Source organism: Nomascus leucogenys, chromosome 2 (genome assembly GCF_006542625.1).
Source record: "Nomascus leucogenys isolate Asia chromosome 2, Asia_NLE_v1, whole genome shotgun sequence".
In the NCBI taxonomy this organism is placed as follows: domain Eukaryota; kingdom Metazoa; phylum Chordata; class Mammalia; order Primates; family Hylobatidae; genus Nomascus; species Nomascus leucogenys.
Window position 1 is genome coordinate 110583465 of NC_044382.1, and position 27396 is coordinate 110610860.

Sequence of the window (27396 nt, forward strand, 5' to 3'; positions counted from 1 at the left end):
AGGATAGATTGGGAGAAATTATTGGTCATAGGTCTAGCAAACAATTAATATCAACAATAAGTGAAGAATTTTTATAAATCTATAAGAAATAATGAACCAATATAAAAATAAGACAGGAAATAAGCAGCAAATTCAAAAAAATACAGAAGGTTAATATACATACTGAATCTTAATAATACATTCTCTTTGAGTAATTTAATAAAAGGTATGATTTAAGTGACATAAGGAAAGTTTAAAGAAATCTGTATAGGAAGAGATTGTATCCTGAGTCTTGCAATAGAAGAGAGCCACTACCACCTGAAAAGGTGCCTGAAGAGGCAAGAGGAGACAGAAGTTAAGTGAACTCCACAGGTGGTTTTATCAGAGGGTCATAAGACAAATGTAGCCTTTATTAAAGAGACACCACCAAGCCACTGAGATTCATCAGGAAAGGAGATAAATATCCAGATTTAAGTTTCCTCATGCTCTCAGATCTCTTGCCAGTGCTCTTCACAAGCCAAGCCTAAAACTAAGCTAGATGGTAAAGGAGACCATTGATGTTGTCTATAATAGGTCAACCTCTTTAGGTACAGAGCAGAGTGGAGAAAAGTAAGGAGTGGAATTATAGCAGCAAACTGATGATATCCAACACAATCCATCACTTTTGTACCTCAGAATCTATTAGTGCTCTTTGCTGGAAAAAAAAAATCTTGGGTGAGAAAATTCTTGAGATAACTACACCAAATCCTGTTACCTATTATACAATTATTGGGTTATAACAATTCAAATATATTTGCAACTGAAAACTAAAACATTGTTGTAGAAGATGTTGTTAGTGTCCCATTTGTATTATGTCAGCTAGGCATTCATCACTCCCATATATAACAAATGATTAACTTTGAATAGCAGGAACTTTTTTTTTTTTTTTTTTTTTTTTTTTGAGATGGAGTCTCGCTCTGTCGCCCAGGCTGGAGTGCAGTGGCGCGATCTCGGCTCACTGCAAGCTCCGCCTCCCGGGTTCACACCATTCTCCTGCCTCAGCCTCTCCGAGTAGCTGGGACTACAGGCGCCCGCCACCACGCCCGGCTAATTTTTTTGTATTTTTAGTAGAAACGGGGTTTCACCGTGGTCTCGATCTCCTGACCTCGTGATCCGCCTGCCTCGGCCTCCCAAAGTGCTGGGATTACAAGCGTGAGCCACCGCGCCCGGCGAATAGCAGGAACTTTATGCTTGGCCCAGTTCTCAAACAGCAGGTCAGAAATACCTAGGGCTTAATAATAACCTCAGGAGCATCGCTTGACCAACAATTTCCAGGAGTTAGTGGACATATATATATATGGGATAACTCATATCTTACACTGTCTGCCAGAGTTCTCCAGTGGGATTGAGTCCTAGTTGCCCTAAGCAGTAAATTGCTCAATATAATGAACACTTTATTGTCTTCTTTAACTTCCCGTGCTTATTTCCCCACTACCCTATCATGCTTCCTAGTATCATTTCTCAAATTAATAGTGTGTACTCATGTGTTTATCTCAAATTCTTTGTCTCAAGTACCTTGAGAGAAACGCATTATGTCTAAAACAGTTACCATTACCAGGGCTCATCATATAACCTAGAAGAATAAAAATTAGAAGAAAATTAACACCAAACCTAGTTGCTGCTGTCCCTGCATCATTAGTAGTGACAAGGTCTGAGTTTACCATCACATCTTCCGTCATTCACCATCTATCGTATGAATACCTTACCCTCAGCTAGCACCTTGGTTGGAAAGAATACTTCACCTGGTGAGGTGACCCAAACTATCATTCCTATAAGATCTGAGCCTTAGTGGTATTTTCTTTAATGAGTTGAGGCAGTTATTCATTAAACAGAACTACCGGACAATGTGAATACTAAGAATCAAGTAAATCCCCTGGATTTCAAAGTTATGCCTGTCTCTGCTATATAGCAGAAACCCATTCCTCCCCAACCAGAAACTCAGAATATTCACATTAGTTAGTATTGTGATTCTCTTTTTTCTTTTTAACTTTTAAGTTCATGAGAACAAGTGCAGGATGTGGAGGTTTGTTAAATAAGTAAATGTGTGTCAGGGGTTTGTTTTACAGATTATTTCATCAACCAGGTATTAAGCCTAGTATCAATTACTTTTTCTGATACTCTTCCTCCCCCCACCCTCTGCCCTCCAGTAGGCCCCAGCTGTTTTTCCTGTCTATGTATCTATGTGTTCACATCATTTAGCTCCCACTTAGCTCCCACTTATATGAGAAAATATATGGTATTTGGTTTTCTATTCCTGCTTTAGTTTACTAAGGATGATGGCCTCCAGCTCCATTCATATCCCTCCAAAGGACATGATCTCGTTCCTTTTTATGCCTGCATAGTATTCCCTGGTGTATATTTACCACATTTTCTTTGTCCAGTCTATCATTGATGGGCATTTAGATCAATTCCATGTCTTTGCTATTGTGAATAATGCTGCAGTGATCATATGCATGCATGTGTCTTTATAATTGGATGATGTTTATCTTTGGATATATACCCAGTAATAGGATTGCTAGGTTGAATGGTATTTCAGTATCTAGGTCTTTGAGGAATTACCGCACTGTCTTCCACAATGGTTGAACTAATTTATGCTCCGACCAAGAGTGTAAAAGAGTTCCTTTTTCTCCACAGCCTCACCAGCATCTGTAATTTTTTGACTTATTAATAGCCATTGTGACTTATGTGAGACAGTACCTCATTGCAGTTTTGATTTGCATTTCTCTAATGATTAGTGATGTTGAGACTTTTTTCATATGATTGCGGGCCACATGTATGTCTTCTTTTGAGAAGTGTCTGTTCATGTCCTTTGTCCACTTTTTAATGGAGTTGTTTGTATTTATTCTTGTAAATTTATATTCCTTATAGATGCTGGGTATTAGACCTTGGTCAGATGCATGTTTGTCAAAATTTTCTCCCATTCTGTAGGTTGTCTGTTTACTCTGTTGATAGTTTCTTTGGCTGCACAGAAGCCCTTTAGTTTAATTAGATCTCAATCGTCAATTTTTGTTTTTGTTGCAATTGTTTTGGTGTCTTCATCATGAAATCTTTGCCCATGCCTATTCCTGAATGGTATGGCCTAGGTTTTCTTCTAGGGTTTTTATAGCTTTGGGTTTTACATTTAAGTCTTTAATCCATCTTGAGTTGATTTTTGTATATTGTGATTTTTGCATATGGTGTATATGAAGTTCTGATTTCTTTGTAAACCTCGTCTTTACCAAAAATACAAAAACATTATCCTGGTATGAGGATGCATGCCTGTAGTCCTAGCTACTCCAGAGGTGGGAGGATCACCTGAGTCCAGGAATTGAGGCTTTAGTGAGCTGTGATTACACCACTATACTCCAGCCTGGGTGACAGAGTGAGAATTTCTTTAAAAAAAAATAACAAAACTGGTGGCAGGCAAGAGATCTTGTGCAGGGGACCTCCCATTTATAAAACCATCAAATCTCATGAGACTTATTCACTACATATGAGTACAGTATGAGGGAAACTGCCCCCACAATTCATTTATTTCCACTTGGCCCCACCCTTATCATTTGGGGATTATTACAATTGAAGGTGAGATTTGGGTAGGGACACAGCCAAACCGTATCAGTGGCCTTGAATGTTCTTTTGTATTTGTGTGGTATCAGTTGTAATATCTCCCATTTCATTTCTAATCGAGCTTATTTGAATCACTTTTCTTTCTTTCCTGGTTAATCTCACTAATGGTCTATATATTTTGTTTATCTTTTCAAAGAACCAGCTTTGTGTTTCATTTGTCCTTTGTATTTTTGGTTTCAATTTCATTTAGTTCTGCTCTGATCTTTGTTATTTCTTTTCTTCTGCTGGTTTTCTGTTTGGTTCGTTCTTCTTTCTCTAGTTCCTTGAGGTGTGACCTTAGATGGTCTAATCATGCTCTTTCAGACTTCTTGATATAGGCATTTAATGCTATAAACTTTCCTTTTAGCATTGCTTTTGCTGTATCCCAAGGGTTTTGATAGGTTTGTGTCACTATTATCGTTCAGTTCAAAGAAATGTTTAATTTCCATATTGATTTCATTATTGATCCAATAATAATTCAGGAGCAGGTTGTTTAATTTCCATGTATTTGCATGGTTTTGAGGCTTCCTTTTGGAGTAGATTTCCAATTTTATTCCACTGTGCTCTGAGAGGATACTTGATATGCTTTCAATTGTCTTAAATTTATCGAGACATATTTTGTGGCCTATCATGCAGTCCATCTTGGAGAATGTTCCGTGTGCTGAGGAAAAGAATATATCCTGCAGTTTTGGGGTAGAATTTTATGTAAATATCTGTTAAGTCTATTTGTTCTAGGGTATATTTTAAGTCCATTGTTTCTTTGTTGACTTTCTGTCTTGATGACCTATCTAGTGCTGTCAGTGGAGTACTGAAGTCCCCACTATTATTGTGTTGTCATTTATCTCATTTCTTAATAGATAGTAATTATTTTAAAAATTTAGGAGCTCCAGCATTAAGTACATAAATATTTAGGATTGTGACATTTTCCTGTTGAACTAGACTTTTTATCATTTTATAATATCCCTCTTTGTCTTTTTTAACTGTTGTTGCTTTAAAGTCTGTTTTGTCTGATATGAGAATAGCTACTCCTGCTCACTTTTAGTTACCATTTGCATGGAATATCTTCTTCTACCCTTTTACTTTAAGTTTATGTGAGTCCTTATGTATTATGTGAGTCTCTTGCAGACAGCAGATACTTCGTTTTCTTCCAGGGTTTTTATGGTTTTAGGTCTTACGTTTAAGTCTTTAATCCATCTTGAGTTAATTTTTGTATAAGGTGAAAGGAAAGGATCCAGTTTCAGCTTTCTACATATAGCTAACCAGTTTTCCCAGCACCATTTATTAAATAGGGAATCCTTTCCCCATTTCTTGTTTTTGTCAGGTTTGTCAAAGATCAGATGGTTGTAGATGTGTGGTGTTATTTCTAAGGCCTCTGTTCTGTTCCATTGGTCTATATGTCTGTTTTGGTACCAGTACCATGCTGTTTTGGTTACTGTAGCCTTGTAGTATAGTTTGAAGTCAGGTAGCACGATGCCTCCAGCTTTGTTCTTTTTGCTTAGGATTGTCTTGGCTATGCAGGCTTTTTTTTGGTTTCACATGAAGTTTAAAGTAGTTTTTTTCCAATTCTGTGAAGAAAGTCATTGGTAGCTTGATGGGGATGGCGTTGACCCTATAAATTACCTTGGACAGTACAGCCATTTTCACAATATTGATTCTTCCTATCCATGAGCATGGAATATTCTTCAATTTGTTTGTGTCCTTTTTTATTTCATTGAGCAGTGGTTTGTAGTTCTCCTTGAAGAGGTCCTTCACATCCCTTGTAAGTTGGATTCCTAGTTATTTTATTCTCTTTGCAGTAATTGTGAATGGGAGTTCACTCATGATTTTGCTCTCTGTTTGTCTGTGATTGGTGTACAAGAATGCTTGTGATTTTTGCACATTGATTTTGTATCCTGAGACTTTGCTGAAGTTGCTAATCAGCTTAAGGAGATTTTGGGCTGAGACAACGGGGTTTTCTGAACATACAATCATGTCATCTACAAACAGGGACAATTTGACTTCCTCTTTTCATAATTAAATACTATTTATTTCTTTCTCTTGCCTGATTGCCCTGGCCAGAACTTCCAATACTATGTTGAATAGGAGTGGTGAGAGAGGGCATCCTTGTCTTGTGCCAGTTTTCAAAGGGAATGCTTCCAGTTTTTGCCCATTCAGTATGATATTGGCTGTGGGTTTGTCATAAATAGTTCTTATTATTTTGAGATACATTCCATCAATACCTAGTTTATTGAGAGTTTTTAGCATGAAAGGCTGTTGAATTTTGTCGAAGGCCTTTTCCACATCTACTGAGAAAATCATGTGGCTTTTGTCATTGGTTCTGTTTATGTGATGAATTATGTTTATTGATTTGCATATGTTGAACCAGCCTTGCATCCCAGGGATGAAGCCCACTTGATCATGGTGGAACTTTTTGATGTGCTGCTGGATTTGGTTTGCCAGTATTTTATTGAGGATTTTCGCATCCATGTTCATCAGGGATATTGGCCTAAAATTCTCTTTTTTGTGTGTGTCTCTACCAGGCTTTGGTATCGGGATGATATTGGCCACATAAAATGAGTTAGGGAGGATTCTCTCTTTTTCTATTGATTGTAATAGTTTCAAAAGGAAGGGTAGCAGCTCTTCTTTGTACCTCTGGTAGAATTCAGTTGTGAATCTGTCTGGTGCTGGACTTTTTTTTATTGGTAAGCTATTAATTATTGCCTCAATTTCAGAGCCTGTTATTGGTCTATTCAGAGATTCAACTTCTTCCTGGTTTAGTCTTGGGAGGGTGTATGTGTCCAGGAATTTATCCATTTCTTCTAGATTTTCTAGTTTATTTGCATAGAGATGTTTATAGTATTCTCTGATGGTAGTTTACATTTCTGTGGGATCGGTGGTGATATCCCCTTTATCATTTTTTATTGTGTCTATTTGATTCTTCTCTCTTTTCTTCTTTATTAGTCTTGCTAGTGGTCTATTTTGTTGATCTTTTCAAAAAATCCGCTCCTGGATTCATTGATTTTTTGAAGGGTTTTTTGTCTCATGGGGTATTCCCTTGATGTGGTGCTCTCTTGCTTCCCCTAGTGATGGGGCTTCCTGAAAGCCGGATTGTAGAGATTATTATTTCTCTTCTGGGCCTAGCTACCCAGTGGAACTACCAGGCTTCAGGCTGGTACTGGGGAGTGTCTCTAAAGAGTCCTATAATATGATTTGTCTTAAGGCCTCTCAGCCATGGAATCCAGCACCTGTTCTGGTGGAGGTAGCAGGGGAATGCAGTGGATTCTGTGAAGGTCCTTGGTTGTAGTTTTGTTTAGTGCACTGGTTTTCTCGATTGTTGTTTGTGCTTGCAATAAAGGTGTCATGTGGACAGACTCAGGACCTCTGATTAGCCAACATGTTAAAGGCGTTGGAGTTAGCTTTGTTTTTTCCTTTCTTGGGGCATGGTTTTTCTTTCACGAGTTGTTGTAATGATTTCTCCATCGTCATTTTTCACATGGGCCCATTAATGAAGACCTAGGTTGGATTTTAAAAACAGAGAAGGAGGCTCACTGACATTAACAGGACTGGTCATACTGTTCAACTGACTTGAGAACCTTCCAAAGTAAATACCTTCTTCATGCAACCCTTCGGAGAGGTTTGATCACATGTTCTCCTTACCACCTACTTTCGAGTCTTGCTCTAAGTCTCTAACTACCCAAACAAGCTGAACATAAATCATTAGAGATTTATACCTCAGGCCGTCTTTCCTATATTAAGTGAACAACCTTAATACAGGACAGCCTGAAATTCTAACTGCTAGATGGGTTTCCTGTATCTTAGGGCCACTGTTTAGTGAAGCCATAATGTAGTGACCATTCCTTTCTGAACATTCACACCCTTAAATGTTTCCTTTTCTCTGGAAATATTCTCTAGCATTGTTAAAAGAACCCATACAACCCAGAATTCTTTAAAATTACTTTTGTCATTTGAATTAAATGCTACACCCACTTAATTTCCTAAAGGCATAATCCCAATCCACAACCTGTGATAACTTTAATAACTATGTCCAATTTATCCCTAGAAAGAATATCTGTGCACACAAACATTCAACATAGTTCTGGAACCCTATTGCTACTTCTGATACTACTTCTAATATCACTCAGAATCCTAGTAGAAAATGTATAGTTAACTCACACTAGATCATTTGAAGAGTGATAAGGGAACTATTTTTAGTAATGTGGGCAGACTTCAGGGAAAATAACAAAGCACAGTATAACATTCTGGGGCTAGCTATAGTAGCAAGCTCTTATCACAGCCCTGAATGTCATTGGAATAGTGCTTAATAAATGTTGAGGGTATCCTGCTGATAGCCATGGCCGTCAGAAGAGAAATACAACCAATCTGGGTACAAGCCTTCAGGAAGAACCGAAAGAATAAATGCCGTAATCTTAAGCTTCCCCTGCCTTCTTATCTGCCAATGACTCTCAGTGGCAAAATCCAAGTGAAATCTAGAGTACAGAGGAATACATCGAGGCTGTCAATACAGGTCAGCCTCCCTGAGCAAAGGAGGGTGGAGAAGATGTTGGAAAGATGAAGAGTAAATTTAGAGAGGCAAACAAAATATATTCAGCACACAGCTTATTCCCTGAAAACTTATCTGTTCCCTTTTATGATATTTGTCTGGTAGTTACCAAAACCTTATACTAGCTAGGTAAGAACCCAAGTGATTTGCCAGGGGAACTAGCAGGATAGTTTCCAGGTAGTACCTGTAGCAATAAACAACCATGAACTATTCTTCATTATCTCAGTTTCTACTAGTCCTTGCTTCATATGAACTCAGAATTTCAGAAATGGAAGGTACACTTCTCTATTTCTTAAAGTGGTAGGTATAGCTCCTTAATTAACTCCATCATGTCAACAAAAGAACAAGAAAAGTTGAGGAGGAGGTAACTGGTGGTACTAGTTCCCAATATATAATTAAAATACAGCTTTAAAATATATATTTATATAACTGTAAAAAGGAAATAATAGATATTACAGCAGAAATACTGTAAATGAAATAGAGCCTGGAAAAACCATAGAGAAAATTTGTAAACAAAACAAAGAGATGGTTTTTTAAAAGAGATTAACAAAATTGACAAACCTTGGCCAGAGAAATTAAGAAAAAAGAGATAAGACTCAAATAACAAAAATCAGAAATGAGCGGAAGACTTTACAACTAAATGCCACAGAAATAAGCAGAATCACAAGAAACTACTATGAATAATTATATTCCAACAAATTAGATAACTTAGAAGACATGGATACATTTCTAGAAACATTCAACCTACCAACACTAAATGATGAAGAAACAAAATATCTGAACAGACCTGTAACTAGTAAGGTGATTGAATCAGCCATCAAAAATCTCCCAACAAAGGAAAGCCTAGGGCCAGATAGCTTCACTGAAGAACCGTACCAAATATTTCAATAAGAATTAACAATAATCCTCCTCAAAATCCTCCAAGTAATTGAAGAGGAGGGAATACTTCAAATTCTTTCTGTGTGGCCAACATACTCTAATACTAAACCTAGACAAAGATACTACAAGAAAACTACAGACTAATATCTCTGATGAATACTGATGAAAAAAATCCTAATCAAAACACAAGCAAATTGAATGTAACAACATATTAAAGGGAATATACATCATAATCAAGTGGGATGTATTCCTGGAATATAAAGATGGTTCAGCATATGAAAATAAATCAGTGTAATACACTACATTAACATAATAGAGAAAAACCACATGATTATGTCAATTGATTCAGAAAAAGCATTTGACAAAATTCAATGCCCTTTTAGGACAAAAACACTGAGAAAACTAGGAATACAAGGAAATTACACCTCAACATAGTAAAGGCCTTGTATTAAAAGCCTACAGTTAACATCATACTCAATGATGAAAACCAGCAAGTTTTCTAAGATCAGGAACAAGTCCATAGTTTGTTCTCACCACGTTCGACATAGTACTGGAAGGTCCTAGCCAGAAAAGTTGGGGAAGAAAAAGAAATAAAAGGCATCCAAATAGGAGAGGAAGAAGTAAAATTATCTCTGTTCTCAGATGACATGATCTTATATATAGAAAACCCTAAGGATCATACATACTTGCATACACATAACATATGCATAACTATTAGAACTACTAAATAAATTTAGTAAAGTTGCAGGATGCAATATCAACACAGAAAATGGATTAGACATCTAAACACAAGGCTTGAAACCATAAAGTTCCTAGAGGAAAGCATGGGGAGAATGCTTCATGACACTGGATTTGACAATTGTTTTTTTGGATATTAAACCAAAAGCCCAGGCAGCAAACCAAAAACAGACGAATGCACTACATAGAACTTAAAAACCTTTTTGCAGTAAAGGAAACAATTGGCGAAGTGACAGGGCAACCTGCAGAATGGGAGAAAACATTTACAAACCATGTACTGAAAAGAGGCTAACATGCAGAATATATAAAGAACTTCAACCCAATAGCAACAAAAAACAATCCGATTTAAAAATGGCCAAAGGACTTGGATTGATAAAAGAAGGTATACAAATGGTCAAGAAGCATTGAAAAGATACTCAACACCACTAATAATCAGGGAAATGCAAATCAAAACCATCATAAGGTATCACCTTGGATCCATTAGTATGGCCACTATCAGAAAAACAAAAAAACAGAAAAAACAAACAAAACAGTATTGGTGAGGATGTGGAGAAATTGGAACCCTGTGCCCTGCAGGAATGTAAAATGGTGCGGTCGTTATAAAAAACAGTATAAAAGTTTTTCAAAAAAATAAAACTGGAAAAATAGACTTACCATATGATCTAGCAATCCAATTTCTGAGTGTATATACAAAAGAATTGAAAACAGGATCTCTGTGGGATATTTGTACACCTGTATTAATTGCAGCATCATTCACAATAGTAAAGAGCTGGAAACAACTTAAATGTCCATTGAAAAATGAATGAATTAAGCCAATGTGGTATGTACAATAATACAGTGGAGTATTATTAAGCCTTAAATGAAGAAGGATATCCTGTTACATGCTACAACATGCATGAAACTTCAAAATATTATTTAAAGTGAAATAAGCCAATCACAAAAAGACAAATACTGCATGATTCCAGTTTTATAAGGTGTCTAAAATAGTCAAACTCTCAGAAACAGAAAGTAAAACAATGACTGCATTTTTGCAAGATGCAAAAATTCTAGATATATATTGAAAAACAATGTGCACGTAGTTAACAGTGCTGTACTATGCACTTAAAAATGTATAAGATGTATACTTCAGATGTATTTATATGTACAAATATGTGCATATAAGTAACATTTGCATATATTTTTTCTAAAACTATGGTTATTACAAATTAAATACATATATTTACTTGTAAACTATGGTAGCTATTTGGTAAATATTTTATACAATGTAAACAAAAAAAGAAAAAATAATGCCTTACTTTGTTGCAGAAGTACTATTCTCAGGGACTTTAACTAGTGGTGCTGCTAGCACATAACCCATAGCATATCCAAACATTGATGTACATTCTGCAATACCTGTAAAATAAACACTGAAATTGAACATCAAACAATTTCATAAGCCAGCTTTGTTATGATAAAAATGGACTGAAATGGATTACTTCTGAAAGCTTTTCATAGCATTCTGTATTAGTCAGAGTTCTCCAGAGAAACAAAACCAATAAAAGACAGAGAAAAACAGTAATGGAAAACCAAACATCATCATGTTCTCACAAGTGGAAACCAAGCTATGAGGATGCAAAAGCATAAGAATGATATAATAGACTTTGGTGACCCGGGGGTAATGGTGAGAGGTGGGTGAGGGACAAAAGACTGCACATTGGGTATAGTGTACACTGCTTGGGTGATAGGTGCACCAAAATCTCATAAATCACCACTACAGAACTTATCTATGTAACCAAATACCACCTGTTCCCCCCAACACTACTGAAATTAAAAAAATTTTTAAGCACAAAAATAAAAATGACCTTCAAAAAACAAAGAGAGAGAGAGAGAACAGAGAGATTCATTTTAAGGAATTTGTTCATACAAAATACAATTATGAGGACTAGCAAGTCCCAAATTTGTAGGGCAGGCCAGCAAGCGGGAAATTCAAGTAAGAGTTGATGTTACAATCATTAGGTAGAATTGCTTCCTCAGAAAACCTCAGTTTTTGCTCATAGAACCTTCAACTGATTGAATAAGGCCCATTCACATTATGAAATCAGTTTTGCTCAAAATCTGCTGATTGTAAATGTTCATCGCATCTAAAAATGACAGTCACCAAAACATCTGGGGTAGTGTTTGTCCTTACAACTAGATGTCATAACCCAGCCAAGCAAACACATAAAACTAACCATCATACATACTATCCAAAGCATGTATTAGAGAAACTCAGTATATAATTCATTATACTTTATTTAATCTATATATTTAATGTAATATACATAAAATATATTTAATATAACTAGAAATTCAAAATATTTTATTTAATTCGGGGCCCTCTAGCAAGATGATATTTCAAAGTTATCATTACTTCTGCACCCTTCACTTTAGCTACTAGGATGTGTCAATACACCTTCGTAATAAGTATATAAAAACAACTTTAAATTTATTTTCAAACGTTATAGTTAGATAACCCTGTACAAATAGATGATCTACCAGTACCAGAATCTATTGCAATATAAGAGAGTACAGATTATTCTGAGATATAGCCAGGATTACTTATTGTAGGATAGAGTGGCATAGACATTATAAATCGGGATAGTATGCTATTATTAATTAAGTATATATACACATATATGAATATACATATTTATAAATGTACATACATCTACATAAAGAGTATAATTTTTATTACTTAAGAAAGTATTTTTTGTTTGTTTGTTTGAGATGGAGTCTTGCTCTGTCACCCAGGTGGCAGTGGTGCGATCTTGGCTCGCTGCAATCTCTGCCTCCTGGGTTTAAGCAAGTCTCCTGCCTCAGCCTCCAGAGTAGCTGAGATTACACGTGCTCGCCACCATGCCTGGCTAAATTTTTTGTATTTTTAGTAGAGACACGGTTTCACTATGTTGGCCAGGCTGGTTTTGAACTCCTGACCTCAAGTGATCTGCCCACCTCAGCCTCTCAAAGTTCTAGGATTACAGGCATGAGCCACCATGCCTGGCCGAAAGTATGTATTTTTTCAATTGCTCTATATATTTTCAGTGACATTCAGGTGACTTGTCTAGAATCTCAAATCTCAAACAGCTACTTAGAATTAGGTGAATCAATGTGATCTGGAGGTTTAGCATACCAGTTATCATTTATTACAATGTTATCATAAGGGCCAATAGTACTTCTATATCAGCTTAGATATGCATACCAAAATTCAAGGAAAACTCAAAATGGGTCAGTTGTAAGAAAGGGGGTAAAACTTGCCTAAATAGATACCAGCTGAGTGTGTAGCAACATTCTCATCAATAAAGGTTATTCCAAGGATATAAAGAGGCATTCCTGCTATTCCCTGCACAGTCTGCCCAAGGGTGAAGAAAGACAGGTATTTTGATTGGAATGATACACCACTCCTCTGGCAACCACTGACAACCTTTATTTCTTCGCAAATATCTTTTGAAAAGACAATGATTATATTTTTGTTAATTGAACTCAAACATACAACAAACGTGCAGTATTCTTTATCAAATATTTTACAAGCTATTTCCAAAATTATGCTTTTTTCTTTTAGTTAACATTTCATTTACATTGAATGTAGTAGTACTGCAATCAGTCATCATGTTCTCAGAAAAATGCCATCATACAATTTGGGCCAGATACAGCACACACCTGTAGTACCAGCTACTAGGAAAAGTGAAATGAGAGGATTGTGACAAGCCTGGGCAACATATTGTGACCCCTGTCTCCAAAATAAAAAATAAAAAAAGGAAGAAATTGTGTGGGAATCCTGCAAAAGATGCATATATTATAAACCAAAACATAAATGTGCATGCATGATTGTATATATGTGTGCATAGATATGTTTGTATATATATGCATTTGCACATACACATAGCACACATTCCTCTTAAATTTGGCATCTAGTTCCCCTGACTTTTGACCCTAGGCTAAAAGTATTTCTAATGTTCTAGATTATCTGCATTATCAAAGAGTACTTTCTGAGTTTAGTTTTATGTTCACCTCTTTAACAATCTTTATATTCACTTTGTCTCACTCTGATTAAATAATTTCCCATTTTAGACCCACTGACTTTTAGAATATATGTTCATAAGGACAAGGCATTATACAGTAAACATTTCTTTCCATTAGAGTTAGTCATTATGTGGTCATCCACTAGATTTTAATTTCTTTCAGGTCATAGTATATTTCTTATACTTTTTTTATTCACATGGTTATATAACAATATGAAGTAAATGCTTGTGTAATTAAATTTGTTTGTAGATTGGTAGATCCAGGCAATACCATTAGATTACATTGGCCATGGTTATTTGGGTTGACATTTAACAAAATGCTCTTAAAATGATATTGTGGAAACACTATTAAAGTGAAGATTGCAATACAGTATACAAATGAAAATTTTCATCTGGTTTGGTATCCATGTGAAATGATTTTGACTCCATATCAAGTGGGAGGTAGTCTCTAGAACTGTCATTCAAATGCTGAAGGTTCAATTTTATACAGACATATTAACTTGTGATATCAGTGTCAATGTGATATTTCCAACACCCTGAACTCTTAGTTCCTTGAACTTTTTTCCTGTTATGCACTGTACTCCACCTACCTTGGCTAGTGATATGTTTTGGCTCTGTGTCCCCACCCTAATCTCATGTGGAATTGTAATTCCCAATGTTGCGGGAGGGACCTGGTGGGAGGCGACTGGATCACGGGAGCATATTTCCCCCTTGCTGTTCTCGTGACAGTGAGTGAGTTCTCATATGATCAGGTGGTTTGTCCCACTTTGCTCACTGTCTCCTGCTACAACGTGAAGATAGGCTTGGTTCCCCTTCAACTTCCACTATGATTGTAAGTTTCCTGAGGCTCCCCCAGCCCTCCTGTACAGGCTGCAGAACTCTGAGTCAATTAAATCTTCTTTCTTTATAAATTACCCAGTATCAGGTAGTTCTTTATAGCAGTCTGAGAATAGACAAATACAGCTAGTGATTTTAAATGTCAAAAATAATAACTACAAACCTTTCCTAAGGATAATTTCAAGCATCTACATTCTAACCACCCCTATCTTTCCACTCACTCTTTCCAGCAACCCAATTCCAACAATCCTTAAAATTCATCAGGGCATATAATCCATTGATTCTGCTCCTTTTCACTATCCCAATGTCCCCTTCATGTCCTTACTTCTTTCACTATCATTTAAATACTTTTAATTCCCTTGCTCTCTTTCAAATCATGCAACCCCATGGTAAAACTGCAACCCTACTCAAAATAACTCTTCTTCCCACTCCCTACCTGTACTGCTAAAGCTTGATGTGGCTACACAACATGCAAATCCCACTTTGAATTCATGATTAATAAACTCGAGGAGGTCCTTCATGCTCCTGATAATAATAAAAAACGCCCCTAATCGATTCACTCTTCCCTTCTCAAAGAAAATTCAAGTTGTTTGTTTTCCTTCTCCTACGGATCACAGTACTGAGCTTCCTACTGAACAACATCTGAAAATAAATGTTTTCTATCAATAGATTAAAATTAATCATTAACTTCCTCTGTGATGACATGTATGTCCACTGGCATGCTACAATTAGTTAATTAGCAAACTTGGTCATATAAATCAAATGGATGGATGGATAGATATACAGACAAATAATTATCACAGTCTAAGTTCCTTGAGCCAAGGTTTGAATGAATATTGATTTGATGTATGTCAGTATATTTTAAAACCTTACCTTCAATTCCTACCTTACTTTGTTTATTTTCTTCATTAATGGATGGAAAAGCACATAAAAGTGATCCAAGTCCTATTAAAAAGGAGGAAGCTACAAACCATATTACTTTTTTTCTGTCTCCATAGAATGCTATAAATATTGCTACCAGGCCAGATGAAATATCATAACTCATTTCCAATGCCAACTTATCAATGGTTTTCAGATGATATTCCTTCTGAAAATCGCCAATGCTGACATCTGTAAGACCAAACACCACACCTAAAATGTAAAAAGAAAAAGAGAAAACAATGATATGCATTTTAAGAGGTCATTATTATGATTATTACAAAGCAAAATTTAAATTACACGATGTAAGTTTATTTTAAATTATTTTGAATGTTTAAAAGCTATAAGCATGTAGCAATTCCTTTTCTAAAACATAAATAGGTCTTAACCTCTACAAAATATTCGCTAATTGAATTTTTGAAGTTATTTTTTAACTACCTCTATGAATAATTTCCTAAAGAATAGTGATTGCTGTGTCATCTCACTTAGTACTGATCTTTATTTTAATGTATTGCATTTCACATTATAAAAAATTTAAAACTATTACTAATATAATATTTATCTACCATCTAGAATAGAAAATAAAACATTATCAAAATAGTTAAAGCCCAATGCATATTTCCCAAACTCATTTGTCCCCCTCCCCTCCATAATCAGTATCCTGTATTTAAAGTTTACCAGTTTTTAGCCTTTTTAACATTTTTGACAATGCATATGTTCTTAGACAATATCAAGTATTGTTTTTCATGTTCTTGAATGTGAAATAAATGGTACCATATTATGTGTATTTCTATCACTCAACATCCAACTAGCAGAAAAGTAATCATAATCACACTAAGAATTTGAAACAAAATTAATTGATGTAGGGATTGATTACAAAAGTAGTACATTAGTTGGAGTCCAAATGGTTACTAATCAAAATTCATGATCTCTATGCAACCAAAGTTACTGGTGCATAGGCTGCTGCTACTATTGCTGCTGCTGCTGTTGTTAGAACTGCAATCACTACCTTTTTTTTTTCTTTTTGCAGAAAGCCAGGAGCCCACAGTCTTTCTATGACAGGGAGCTCACCTGCTGATTCTGATGCCCTTGCAGGTGCCAGAGCCCATGGGCTCTATAGTGCTGATAGCATCACATTTATTCCTGAGCATAAATCCAGGAGCCTTTAATCACCCAGCATTGCTCCTGATGCCAAAACCACCACCAGAAACAGAAAGGAAAAGAGAGTCTTTCCTTTGCCCTTTTTCAAATCTACTGCCCCAGATTCACTGGCAACACGTAAGTCAAAGTCAGCTGGGCCCCAGCAACTCTGGGAAGTGTAGTTTCAGACTTCCCATTCCCTTGAAAATAGGAGTGAGTAATGGAGTTCATGGCCAACAGACAAATAACTTGCAGAGTTTATCTTTTAGACTACTTGGTATACATTTTCACCCTTCTTCCCATATTTAAACTTTCATATCAAATAAGTAGCAATATCATCATGCTTCTGCCTAATGTATCACAATTATCATTTTACGAGATGCTGTTACTCTTTCCCCACAAAAAAAGAGAGACACATAGTCTAATCAATCACCACATCTATCTCAGTGCAATGTTAATCCTTCAGTGTAATCACAAACCTGAATGGATTTTCTTTAACTTAAAAACCAAATTGCCAAGGTAACCATCAATAGTTAAGCAAATATATCACAGCCCTAACTAAATTTTTGAGGGGAAATATATTGCCAAAGAAACCACGAGCCAGATTTGGAGCCACAACTAGTTTTAGCAGACCAATACCAGCAGGAAACAACATATAAAAACTTTGCTACACCCAGGATAAGAATTTTCTTTAACTTTTACATTAGATGTGGCCAAGGAGGATAATGGCCAATGTAGGAAATAAGTCCTGTTAGCAACTGAGTTTATCTCTAAGATGGGGTTATTAATTCCCCTTCTGATTGAGGCATATTCTATAACCTAGAGATTAATTTATATGGTTCTCTACCTTCCAAAAAGTATACATATAAAGTATATATGTACACAAATGTACATATGACATATTTGTGTGTGAATCCATAAGACAAGCAAGTAAGAGGAAAGGCACAGCTGCTACAAGTTTTATTTCTCTAAGTGGTTATGAGACTACAGTTGATATTCATAACGTCCTTCTTCTAGTATTCACTCCCTCTTCTACCCCTTGATCCCAGATAACATTCATAGATTGTTCTCTCAAAGCCCATACCCCATCCTATAGGACAGCACTACAAACTTGTTGTCTACTACTGGGAGTGGTTGAATGTTGTCTACTACTAGGAGTCTTATCTGAGTCTTCAATAAAACATCATAATTATCTATAAGACCAAAAGTTTCTGGTTATTGAGATATGTAGTAAAATCAGTGAATGACATGAACATGAACCTTCTGCTATACTTCTTTAATGTAAAATGACTTCCTTGATTAGAAGCAACGTGTTGGTAAATATGATTATAATGCTTTATATGGCATTCATTAAGTCCAGTTATGGTAGTGTTAGCAGGACCATGAAGATAAAAGAAGAACCCATATCCAAAATAAATGTCTAATTTAGTGAGGAGAAATTATTGCCCACTTCATAACAGAACCAGAACTATATAATACCTGCCTCCAGGTAACTGGTTGGTTTCACTAAGGAATGGAGCCAGTACCTAGACTATATTGACTCTTCCTGGTAGCAAGGCAGGCATTCAGCAGTGCAACAACCAGACGAGCTCTGATGAAGGTAAGGCCATGTATTCACCTCTTATATAACCTCCATCCTTGATGTAATTGTCACTATAAATAAGACCCCACTGAACAAGAGATAGAATGGCTAGGGAAAGAGGCTGGCTAATATTCATATCTATCTATCTACTTCATTATTGAGAGCCTCTTGTGCAATGGCTTTCTTTTGGTGAACATTCATTCAGATGGAGAGACTTACCACTTACACAGTCTTCCTAATTACCAAATGGTCAAACCACTGGGCAATGTTTGGCAATACGGACAATCAGATGTACTGCTCAATGTTCTTTCCACGGGGAAGGTTTCCTTTTTCCCCTACTTTTCAAGGCCTCCCCTGACTAAGCCTATAATGCTACCATAGCATACTTCTACCACTGAAAAATCACAGAGGCTCACCAAAAATTGTGCCTCTTTCTTAATAGTGAGTGGTACAAAAGTGGCAAGCAATTTTTGGTATATAGAATATTTTCTCATAGGATAGATTTTATGTTAATCATTCTGGGAAGGCTGGATCTGATTTGAGTGATGAGTCTGGCAGCAATGGGGTATGGGATGGATTATAAGGGGAATTAGCGTTCCTTTAACTCAGATGAGGTCAGTTCAATGTCTTCAAGCAAGGAATTGTTTCTCTTCAGATATAAGAGAAATAATTGTTCCTACTGGCAAAGAAGGTACAGGATTTGGAGTTTCATGGTTCTCAGGTTCACCAAATTTCACCCAGATGCCTTTATCCTAATTCTCAGGGTTTCTTTTTTCTCAGATCAATGCCCCAACACCCACAGAAGTGATCTGGTGAGTTTGAGTTCAACTTATGTTGCAATTCTGCCGCCTGTGAATAAGAGTATTGACCAAAAATATGTGGCTAAAAATAATGAGAGTTTCTCATGAAACTATGAGAGAAGCTCACACGTTTTCTAACCATACCCTAAACTTTTCATTTTTCTTCTGTAAACTTTTCAGTGCAGTTAAAGTTTCCACCACAGGAGTCAATTGCAGCAGCTATTTTGTCTTTCAATGTCTTGCCTTCAATAAGAACTTCATCCTAGGCAATAATTTAAATGACTCTTTTTGTCACTACATGCCACGGATTTCTAGTGAACCATAATTCACAGGCACAAATATCACTGTTTTCATTGGCTTCAAGCCCAATCATGTCAGACAACTAACTCCAGATTTCCATTTTTGAGGGTTTGTTAGCTTGTTTTGTTTTGTTTCTCCTGGTTCAATGACTGGTACAGAATATTATATCAAAAGTCTATTATTGGCTGGGTGCAGTGGCTCACACCTGTAATCCCAGCACTTTGGGAGGCTGAGGTGGGTGGATACCTGAGGTCAGGAGTTCTAAACCAGCCTGACCAACATGGTGAAACCCTATATCTACTAAAAATACAAAAATTAGCCAGGTGTGGTGGCGGGCGCCCGTAATCTCAGCTACTCAGGGAGGCTGAGGCATGAGAATTGCTTGAACCCAGGAGGCAGAGGTTTACAGTGAGCCAAGATTGCGCCACTGCACTACAGACTGGGCGACAGAGGGAGACTCTGTCAAAAAAAAAGGACATATTATTTTTGTAATTATAGACAAATTACTTTTATTACATTGGTGAAGCTGAAAAAGTTTACTTAAAACATTTCCAAGCATTTTTATGTTATATATCAGAATTTTTTTAAAAAATAAGAATATTAATAAACACATACTTTAACCAGTTTCTTAGCCATACTATCCTTAATAAAATGTGACTCATATCTTTTCTGAAAAATATATTTTAATAGTTTTTACAAAGTTAGGTGCAATATATTAAAGTTGCTTTTTACAGTTTTACAATGAAGGGTTAACTGAACAGGACTGGGTTGTTTTAAAAAGGCCTGGCCAGGAGCAGTGGCTCATGCCTGTAATCCCAGCACTTTGGGAGGCTGAGGCGGGCGAATCACCTGAGGTCGGGAGTTCGAGACCAGCCTGACCAGCATGGAGAAACCCCATCTCTACTAAAAATACAAAATTAGCCAGGGTTGGTGGCGTCTGCCTGTAATCCCAGCTATTCGGGAGACTGAGGCAGGAGAATCACTTGAACCCGGGAGGCGGAGGTTGTGGTGAGCTGAGATTGCGCCATTGCATTCCAGTCTGGGCAACAAGAGCGAAACCCCATCTCAAAAATAAATTAAATAAATAAATAAATAAATAAATAAATAAAATAAAAGGCCTGACTTCAGGATTGGCTCTTCGGTAGCTCCCAGGAGAAAAGCTCTAAGCCCTTGGAATATTCTTGGTCTGATAACAATGTTTTTATATGGCAGAGGCCTTGGGCCATATTGTACCAGTTTGATCACACAGTTTATGCTAACAATGTGATTTATGGTGAAGATCTTTCTTGTCATGGGGTGTGGGTGTGGAGTCTGAGTACCTGAGGTTAGTCACAGAAGTGTTGCATGCCTACATGACTGACAGAAAAACCCTGAACATGAAGGCTCACGTAAGCTTCCCTGGTTAGTAACACTTTGGATGTGTTATCACACGTGTTGGGAGAAATAAGCATGTCCATGTGATTCCAATGGGAGAGGACACATGAAAACTTGCACCTGTTTTTTTTCCAGAATTCATCCCATGTGCCTTTTCCCTCAGCTGATTTTAATCTGCATCCTTTCACTGTAATAAACCATAATCATGAGCTTACTTTAAGTCCTGTGAAGTCCTAGGGAATCATTTAGCCTGACTGTGGCCTTAGGGGCTTCCAATACATAGTTAATAAATTTGAAGTTATTACAACCTCTATTGACATGTCACTGTAGAAAATGATATTTTAATTGATAAAAACTCTCTACAAGTGTGTAAGTGTCTAGTAAGCTCAAAACAAGCACTGTTAAATGAAGGATGTTCTCAATTATATTTTCATATTAAACTATTTCAACCAAAATATTTCATTCAGAGAATACTTCTTTGAAAAATATTTTACAAGACAAAACTCTTCAAATAAGTTGTCTCTATTTATGATTACTTTGTTTCACCAAATTTAGCAATGTAAAGATATAGGTCTACTTAAGTTCATTCAATTCAATTTACAAAGTATAAATTTGCCTAGTTAGAATAAAGGAACTATCCAAAGATTCTTTCCCAAAATAAAAATTTGTACAAAGCACAATTAAAGGATTTCTAAAATAAATCTTGTATGCTACTCAACCTCTCATAGTTTGTTTAGCTCCTCTCTTAGTTTTGGGGGGATGCATTTTAGTATCTTCCCATATTTAAGCTTTGTTTTCAATAATTAAAATTCAACAAAAGCTTCTAATATTTTAGAAGTATGGTGATTCATTCATTGAATACTTTAATGGAAGATTTTCAGCCGCTTTTAAATAAAAGTACAACTGCAAATTAGAGAATTTATTTATAAAACAGTTCAAAATCATAAATCAACTAAGGTTAATTCATAAAATAATGAAAAAAGTCCAACATTTGTAAAGTCTATTATTTCCAGGAGGCAAAGAAAGGCAATGTATACCAATAAGATGAAGTATTAATACATAAAAACTTGAACATGAATAAATGTTTGTAAACGTTGATGTTAAATATTATATTTTGTTAGGATACAATTATGAATTGTTTGTGTACCAATTCCAAGCACATTTCTGCTTCACTGCTTTCCTAGTACCATAAGTACATTGTCTTTACTATGATACTCTACACAAAAATTTGTGTAAATATCATTGTTACAGAAATAAATAATTGCGTCTTCAAAAATGAAAATTTAAAAGTATAGTATTCACATTAATAACAGGTGTTTATCTTCAACAGGATGAACTTCCAAAATTTTCCTTCAATTTCACAAAAAACAATTTATCATTTGAGTTAATTTATTTTCTATTTGAAGTTCCTGATGGCACTGATATAAAGCTGGCATTATTTAACAATTTGAAAAACTGTCCTTCTGCTAATGGGGTGAATTCATTTACAGCTATTATTTTAATTTTCATATGTGGATATAAAAATTTGGAATTGAAAATGAATAAAATTAAACTAGAACAGTTAAATCTAGATGAAAAAATCATACTTCACGAAATGTTTTGTAAATAAGCCTTTTGCAGCTGCATGTGTTATCTTTTTCAGCCATAGTCTTCTAAAATCACCATTAACTTCAGCAGATTTATGTCTTTGGGTTTTTATGTGGTCAGTAATATCACTATGGCCTTTGATAAATAGTAAATGTAAACAATGTACAAGTCTTCATCAATTTGCTTAAGAATAGCACATGCCATTTTTGATGTCATGGTGCCAAAAAAGGTATACTAGAAAGTAAAAAAGCGTTACCAAATAATAAAATCATAAAATGATGGTGATATGCACTATATGACAAATGAAAATACCATAGTACAAAGTGTGCTTAGACTATTATGCACTCTATGACTTTACTCTTCGGCCACTGTTTCCTGCACATACTTTAAGTAAAGCTAATCTATTATGTCTAATGCTTCCCACTGACCCTACCAACAGGTAGCCTGGCAACTTCATGTGTCTTGCAAGTCGCAGCATGGACCATCACAAATCTGGCTAATATACCAAGTGGGTGGCAGAATCAGCTGCATCAAATACTTGCCCAACCACTCAATATTGCGTGGAGTTAATTTTAGAGACTAGATCCAAGATTACTTCATTTTTCAAGAAATGCACATCACACTGTCCCTGAAAGGAATTTTCATTAACACTGGACAAGGTCTAGAAAGACAGGTTATTGCTGGTTGTCTTTTAGATCTAACTCTATGTCAAAGTAAGAATTGTGCTGAGCACACAGATTTTTTAACCACTGTAAAACAAGACCAAGGCAGAATCTAAAAGCACAAAGTTAGGGCCAACTAAATCCATCCCAGCTTGTTTAAATAAACTATTAATAATAATACTTAGCAAAAGGGAGAAAACTGCAGTGAAAAATGGGACAGCAAGCATAAACGGGAACTGTTTCAGGTAAATTAAAGCATATAGTCAACCAGTTAAGTAGTAAATATATTCCCCTACAATAAAACAATTAATTAAACAAAGCAAGGGAAAATTTTATAATGATAAAGAGTATAATTCCAATACAATAACTATCATTATATTAAGTATTAGCTAACATAGGGTTAAATAAATAAAATGAGAAAATAAAGAAAACATAAAGAGAAACAAACCAAAACAAATCTTAATGTTTTCAAACTGTTATATATCAGGTGAACAAAAATCAGTAAAAATCACAGCAAATAGCAATATACAATTCTCCTAGATTTATCAAATGTTAATGTTTTGTTATATTTTTCACATGAGTTTCCAAATATTCTATTTTAAAAAGTAACATGTTAAGATACACTTGAACAACTCTCTTTGATATAGTTCCCTGACCTATTGATTACACTTCCATTAATAGTAGACTAAATAATTCAATTCTTTCATTCTGCTGAGAATATGAAAGTTAAAAAATACTTTTAGATCTGTTTGAAGGCATACAAGAGCTAACTAAGCAATGAGAAATTATGGGGACAAGATTCAGGAGAAGAAGAAAACCCAAACAGGTAATCCTTGCCTAACACAGACACTTGACACTTCAGTCAATTTAATTTGAGCAATAATGTTGTTACTGCATCCTAGAGATATCAGCGTTCCATATTTTCACTAGCAACAAGGTCAGTACTGTCTTCAAATTTAGTCATATCAGAGAAAAAATTCCAGATTTCCCATTTTTAAGGAATAATTTCATCTATCAAAATATTGATCATTTTTCATTCAAATACAAAAGAAGACCCACTCTAAAAATGCTAGAAAATGAGGATTTAAGAATTAGGGCTTACATTCAAATACTGGGAGAACTGAGAGACAGAAGATTGAGGAAGTCACATAAAAAGTCAGGAAGTTGCAGCCAGTATGCCAGGGGAGACAGAAGCATAGGAAGCATAGAAGCATAAAAGTTACAGTCCCTTTTGTTAGGGGTATGCCCCACTGCTATCTCTCCCTTTTATTTTCTTCAAAAAGTTACCAAGAAATTGATGCAATGCTCAAGAGTCTCTGCAATAGTTCCCAAGAGCTGCATCAGCCTGCAGGAGCAAAGTGGGTGGTTTTTAAGTGCTCAGCAGGATACACACAACCTCAGATCTGCAAGGATTTGCTTGCAAACATCTCTGGAGAAGGAAGACTCTCCTTTCCTTCTCTTCAACCTTCCAAATATTGCATACATTACCCTCAGTGGAAAACTCTAAAACAGAATCATATGGAAAAGGGGGATTTCCAGAAATTTAAATTATTATCCAGAATATATAAGGAAATCAAACAATTCAATAGCAAAACAAACAAATAATCCAATTTAAAAATGAGCAAAAGCCCTGAATAGGCATTTCTCAAAAGAAGACATACAAATGATCATCAGATCTATTTTTTTAATGCTCAACATCACTAATCATCAGGGAAATGCAAATCAAAATCATAAGATATCCAGTTAAAATGGCTGTTATGAAAAAGACAGAAAATATGTATTAGCAAGGTTGTATAGAAAAGGAAGCCTTTATACACTGTTGGTGGGAATTTATGTAAGAATAGCCATTATAAAAACAGTATGGAGGTTCCTCAAAAAATTAAAAATAGAACTACCAAATGATCTGGCAATTCCGCTACTGGATATATATTCAAATGAAATAAAATCAGTATGTCAAGGAAATATTTGCATCCACATGTTTATTGAAGCAATATTCATAATAGCTAAAATATGGACCAACCTAAGTGTCCATTGACAGATGAATGGATGAAGAAAACGTGGTATATATACATAATGGAATATTGTTCATCCATAAAAAAGAATAAAATCCTGTTATTTACTACAGCATGGATAAAGAACATCATGTTAAGTGAAATAAGCCAGACATGGAAAGACAAGTACTGCATGATCTCACTCATAAGTAGAATCTAAAAAAGTTGATCTTATAGAAGTAAAGAGTAGAATAATGGTTACCAGAGGCTGGAAAGGGTGGAAGGAGGGATGCACAGAGGTTGGTCAATGAGTACTAATTTACAGTTAGATAGGAGATATCAATTCTGGTGCTCTGTTGCACAGTAGAGTGACTAGAGTCCCCATTAACAATAACGTACTGTATACTTCAAAATAGCTATGAGAGCATTTTGAATGTTCTCACCACAAAGAAATGATAAATATATGAGGCAAAGGATTTGCTAATTATACTGATTTGATCATTACACAATATAAACATATATCGAAATACCACATTTTATTCCATATGTATGTACAATTATTATGTGACAATTAAAAAATAAAATAACTATGATCAATATGCTAAGGACATGTATTAGTCCATTTTCACATTGCTATAAAGAACTACCTGAGACTGGGTAATTTATAAGGAAAGGAGGTTTAATTGGCTCACAGTTCTGCAGGCTATACAGAAAGCACGGCTGGGGAGGCCTCAGGAAGCTTACAATCATTGTGTAAAGTGAAGCAAAAGCAGTCACATCTTACATGGCCAGAGAAGGAGTAAGAGAGTGAAGGGGGGAAGTGCTATACACTTTTAAACAACCAGATCTCATGAGAACTCACTATCACAAGAACAGCAAGAGGGAAGTCTGCCCCCATGATCCAATCGCTTCCCACCAGCACCCTCCTTCAACATTGGGGACAACAATTCAACATAAGATTTGGGCAGGGACACAAATCCAAACCATATCAGGACTCTATTGGAAAGAATGGACAATATGCAACAACAGATAAGTAATGTGAGAGAGATGGAAACTCTAAGAAAGAATCAAAATAAAATGTGAGAAATCAGAAACCCTGCAGCAGAAATGAAAAAAAAAAAATGTCTGACGATCTCCTCAATAGGCTGGATAGGGTAAAGAAAATAATCAATGGGGGTAGTTCCAAGATGGCTGAATAGGAACAGTTCCGGTCTACAGCTCCCAACATGAGTGACACAGAAGACAAGTGATTTCTCCATTACCAACTGAGGTACCGGGTTCATCTTACTGGGGCTCGTCGGACAGTGGGGGCAGGACAGTGGGTGCAGTCCACCGAGTGTGAGCCAAAGCAGTGGGAGACATTGCTTCACCCGGGAAGCACAAGGGGTCAGGGAATTCCCTTTCCCAGCAAAGGGAAGGGGTGACAGACGGCACGTGGAAAATTGGGTCACTCCCACCCTAATACTGCGCTTTTGCAATGGTCTTAGCAAACGGCACACCAGGAGATTATATCCCACGCCTGGCTCAGAGGGTCCCAGGCCCACGGAGCCTCACTCATTGCTAGCATGGCAGTCTGAGATCAAACTGCAAGGTGGCAGCGAGGCTGGGGGAGGGGTGCCTGCCATTGCTGAGGCTTGAGTAGGTAAACAAAGCAGTCAGGAAGCTCAAACTGGGTGGAGCCCACCACTGCTCAAGGAGGCCTGCCTGCCTCTGTAGACTCCACCTCTGGGGGTAGGGCATAGCCAAACAAAAGGCAGCAGAAACCTCTGCAGACTTAAATGTCCCTGTCTGGCAGCTTTGAAGAGAGTAGTGGTTCTCCAAGCATGGAGTTTGAGATTTGAGAACAGGCAGACTGCCTCCTCAAGTGGGTCCCTGACCCCCGAGTAGTCTAACTGGGAGGCAACCCCCAGTAGGGGCAGACTGACACCTCACATGGCCGGGTACCCCACTGAGATGAAGCTTCCAGAGGAACGATCAGGCAGGAACATTTTCTGTTCAGCAATATTCGCTATTCTGCAGCCTCCGCTGCTGATACCCAGGCAAACAGGGTCTGGAGTGGACCTCCAGCAAACTCCAACAGACCTGCAGCTGAGGGTCCTGACTGTTAGAAGGAAAACTAACAAACAGAAAGGACATCCACACCAAAACCCCATCTGTACGTCACCATCTTCAAAGACCAAAGGTAGATAAAACCACAAAGATGGGGAAAAAACAGAGCAGAAAAGCTGAAAATTCTAAAAATCAGAGCACCTCTCCCCCTCCAAAGGAACGCAGCTCCTCGCCAGCAACGGAACAAAGCTGGACAGAGAATGACTTTGATGAGCTGAGAGAAGAAGGCTTCAGACAATCAAATTTCTCCGAGCTAATGGAGGATGTTCAAACCCAATGCAAAGAAGCTAAAAACCTTG

At 36.5% G+C, this 27396-nt stretch overlaps 1 protein-coding gene across 4 annotated transcripts in view; it reads right to left on the reverse strand.

Moving 5' to 3' along the window:
• The window catches only part of SLCO6A1 (solute carrier organic anion transporter family member 6A1), a 128936-nt gene that overhangs the window by 90708 nt on the left and 10832 nt on the right, over positions 1 to 27396 (reverse strand). For 2 of the 4 annotated variants that reach the window (XM_003259801.4, XM_003259800.4), the window contains exons 2-4: positions 15508 to 15765; positions 13034 to 13219; positions 11056 to 11152 (exon numbers count right to left, since the gene is read on the reverse strand). In XM_003259801.4, coding sequence (XP_003259849.2) covers positions 11056 to 11152; positions 13034 to 13219; positions 15508 to 15765 — 541 coding nt within the window. The remainder of the gene's footprint in view (positions 1 to 11055; positions 11153 to 13033; positions 13220 to 15507; positions 15766 to 27396) is intronic. The other 2 variants (XM_012505278.2, XM_003259802.4) reach the window with 1 other exon arrangement.